This window comes from Palaemon carinicauda, chromosome 1, assembly GCF_036898095.1.
Source record: "Palaemon carinicauda isolate YSFRI2023 chromosome 1, ASM3689809v2, whole genome shotgun sequence".
NCBI lineage: Eukaryota > Metazoa > Arthropoda > Malacostraca > Decapoda > Palaemonidae > Palaemon > Palaemon carinicauda.
In genome coordinates, this window is record NC_090725.1 from 125643602 (window position 1) to 125648010 (window position 4409).

Here is a 4409-nt window from a genome sequence, read left to right on the forward strand (position 1 = left end):
CTCTCTCTCTCTCTCTCTCTCTCTCTCTCTCTCTCTCTCTCTCTCTCTCTCTCTCTCTCAACATTATAATCACGTGATTCCTTGCACTCATTGTGTGTAAATATTTCTCGTACCGAGTTATCACCAGACCTCCCTTTCAAATAAATTAGCCGAGTGAATTATTTGTTTGACAGTATGTTAATTTAAGTAAGGACCATCATGTTTGTCAACGTATGCAAAGCACATGGCACCTACAGCAACCTGTTGCATTACCGGCAGATGGGCGATGAGTCAACCCATTTGATCCGCAACGTTTAAGATTGAAATCATTGTTTTCTTTACGTGACATCAGATTTGCTGTGATTAATTATTCCTAGTTTGAAGAGGCTGAAGAGATTTTGATCAGATTTTTTTTATTGTGAGACGACTTTCCTTTGTGGCCGAGTTAAAATGAATGAAGATGAGATGCAATTGGCCCAGATGCTGGTCAAAATGGGAGGACCCAGAACTCCGACGTCCAGACTCAAGGATAAGGTGCAAGGTTTCAGGTGAGTTGACCTTTTTTCTTTTTTTATTTGTGTTTTGATGGAGGAGATGCAGGTAGCAGTTTCCACTCGGAGATTTTTTTACCAAATTTGTAGCTTAGGGGACGAGAAGAGATGGAATCCACAGTATTGTTTATATTTCATTCAAGTATTGCATTTGCCGGTTTATTTAAATTATTGGTTATTTATTATATGCCTGCTGTTCGTATTGAGTAGTTTATCTTATTTATATTTTTTTAGTTTTATATAGCCCTTTGGATATTTGTCAATAACAGTTTTTTATATGATAAATATTAATAACCATAATAACGTAGTTGGTAACTGGTAAATGAAATGTATGTGTTTTTGCGAAATGCAGAAAACTATATATATATATATATATATATATATATATATATATATATATATATATATATATATATATATATGTATATATATATATATATGTATATATATATATATATATATATATATGTGTGTATATATATATATATATATATATATGTGTGTGTGTGTGTATGTGTGTTTGTGCGTGTGTATACAAATCATATTCTAATAATATTGTGTGTTGATATCAGATTTTATTGTCTACTTCATGCTGAAAATTAATTCTAATTTATATATATGCATATATCATCATCATAATCGCCTCCTACTCCTATTGACGCAAATGGCTTCTGATATATTTCCCCAGTCGTCTCTCTTTTAAGCTTTTAATTCAATACTTCTTCATTCATCATCTCCTACTTAGCGCTTCATAGTTCTCAGCGCTGTGTAGGCCTGGGGCTTTCAACTCTTCTAGTGCCTTGTGGAGCCCAGCTGAATGTTTGGTGTACTAATATCTCTTGGGGAGTGTGAAGATCATCTACCCATCATCATGATCTCATCCACATATGGTACTCGAGTAATATCTCATAGTTTCAATTCTAATCCTGTCCTGCTATTTAACTCCCAGTATCTTTTTGAGGGCTTTATTCTCAAATCTACTAAATCTATTGGAGATTGTTTCATTGTCATACCATGATTCATGTCCATAGAGTAACACCGGTCGCACTAAACTGATATATAGTCTGAGTTTTATACGTAATTTCAGGCGATTTGATTTTCAAATTTTACTTAACCTAGCCATTATCTGATTTGCTTTTTTCAATCTTTCACTAAATTCTAAAGACTCTTTATTGGAGATCATAGTTCCTAAATACCTAAATGATTCTACCTTATAAATGCTTTCTCATTCTAATGATATTTCATCTTCCATTGCATACTCCGTTCTCATCATCTCTGTCTTTCTTCTATTTATCTGGAGCCTAACCTCGTGTGATATTTCATGCATTCTGGTAAGAAAACATTGCAAATCCTGTGATGTTCTGCTAACAAGGACAGCATCCTCAGCATACTTTAGGTCTACTAAATTCCTATCACCAATCCAGTCCAATCCTTCTCCACCATATCTGACTGTTCTACGCATTACAAAACCCATGAGGAGGATAAACAACATAGGTGACACCACATTCCCTTGGGGTACTCCGCTGTTCACTGGAAATTCATCTGATAAAACTCTGTTAACATTAACTTTGTACTTGCTATGCTCATGAACAGAATTAATAAGATTTACATATTTAAGAGGTCTCTCCACAAAATTGGGCGGTGCACACTATCAAAGGCTTTTTCATAGCCCACAAATGCCATCAAAAGTTGATTTCTATATTCTACGCATTTCTGTACATGTTTCAAAATGAAAATTTGCTCAGTGCAACTTCTACCTTTTCTAAATCCTGCTTGTTCATCTCTCAGGTTATCATCAATCTTTCTCTCCAGTTTCTTTAAAATAAGTATACTATATATTTTCATAATTGACGTAAGTGTTATGCCTCTGTAATTATTGCAATCAGTCAATTGTAATATGTATACACACATATGTATATATATATATATATATATATATATATATAGAGCCTATATATATATATATATATATATATATATATATATATATATATATATATATATATATAGGCTCTATATATATATATATATATATATATATATATATATATATATATATATATATATATATATATATATATATATATAAATATTACTCTGTCTTGTATATCTTCCGTTAATGTTGTAGAGAAAATTGAGTTCATCGAATAAAGTTAAAAATATTTCTATTGTATGATTTGACAGAATAAGAAACAAAGTTAAGCTTTATTTATATGTTTTTCTCCGATTAATTTGGGGCTTGCTTCGAGTATGATTGCAATATTTTCTTAACGGGTATTTAATAAAAAGCTATCCTTGTCAATAACTAGACGGAGGCTTTGTTCCTTTACATTTTTCTCTATGGAAAGCCACTGTTATTTTTATATTTATTAGTGCTAATAATGACCTTACTTGTATACATTTCAAGGTATTATTCATTAATTAATCTGTTTATGAGCCAATTAATGCGCAAAAGGCAATAACTTATAGCATTCCGTGTAAAGATAAGGAAAGTCAGTTCTGTTCTTTCTTTCTTTTTATAGAATTCGGATTTGAAATTTCTCTATTTTATGTATTACTAGACTGAAATAGCCCGCCTTTCAGAGCCTTTTCAAATTTGACGAAATAGTCAAGCTGTCTACATTTCCTGTGTGAGGCCTTGGACATGCAGGAAATCAAGAAGCCAAAATTCGTCCATGGAAAAAACTCGTTAATAAAAGAGGTCAACTCTAAATTTTACATTCCATAAAGTTTATGTAAAGCTATTTTGTGAAGGTTTCAAGTGAGAGATTGACATTAGATGTATTGGTGTACATAAGGACGAATCACATTCAGCTCTCTTACCTGAGCTGCGCCTTTGTAATTAATGCACAGGTGACATCATCGGTTGACACTTTGAAACTTGTTTTAGAAATAAGGGTAATTTTTTTCTCGTATATAACGTTTAATTGTCTCCGTTCATTCGTCCAGAATGGGCGGAAATGTCTGTCACCCCTCGTCGAAAATATAAAAGGTTCAGGGTTAATGTCATCCTTTTCTTTTTTTATTTCTTTTTTTTTTTCTAGATCGAATGAAAGGTTAAAGTTTAACAAAATTGGGGATCTACAGAATTCCGCCTCGCACACAAATATCTATCAGGTAGTAGTACTCTGCCAAAGTGTGCTGATTGTAACAGATTATCGCCATTTGAGTATATTCTAGTGAACTGTTTAATCATTTATTATCAGTGGTGAAATTATCATCTCTTTGGGAAGTCCGTCGCTGGTATTTTAAGATAAGATGTTGATATAAATGGCCTTGTTGGGTATCAGCAGCCAATAGTCTTTAGTCTTTTGAAGTGGATTCAATATCATCATCATCATCATCTCCTCCTACGCCTATTAACGCAAAGGGTTTCGGTTAGATTTCGTCAGTCGTCTCCATCTTGAGCTTTAAACTCAATACTTCTCCATTCATCATCTCCTACTTTGTACTTCATAGTCCTCAGCCATGTAGGACTGGGTCTTCCAACTCTTGTAGAGCCCACGTTTGGTGAACTACTCTCTCTTAGGGAGTGCCAAGATCATGACCAAACCATCTCCATCTATCCCTCATCATGATCTCATCCACATATAGCGCTCGAGTATTCTCTCTTATAATTTCATTTCTAATCCTGTCATGCCATATAACTTCTAATATCCTTGACTTATGTCCATATAGTAACACCGATCTCACTAAACTGATATATAGTCTGAGTTTTATATGTAATTTCAGGTGATTTGATTTCCAAACTTTACCTAACCTAGCCATTGTCTGATTTGCTTTTTTTTTTTTTTTTTTTTTTTAATCTTTCATTAACTCTAATTCTAAAGACCCTTTATTGGAGATCATAGTTCCTAAATGCTTAATTGATTCTACCTC

The 4409-nt window shown here is 33.0% G+C and overlaps 1 protein-coding gene across 1 annotated transcript in view; it reads left to right on the forward strand.

Annotated features, from left to right (window-relative positions):
* Positions 1-332: 332 nt before the first annotated feature.
* The window catches only part of LOC137651484 (NAD kinase-like), a 548585-nt gene continuing 544508 nt past the window's right edge, over positions 333-4409 (forward strand). Inside the window, exon 1 of the mRNA XM_068384740.1 lies at positions 333-527. Coding sequence (XP_068240841.1) covers positions 430-527 — 98 coding nt within the window. The 5' untranslated portion in view covers positions 333-429. The remainder of the gene's footprint in view (positions 528-4409) is intronic.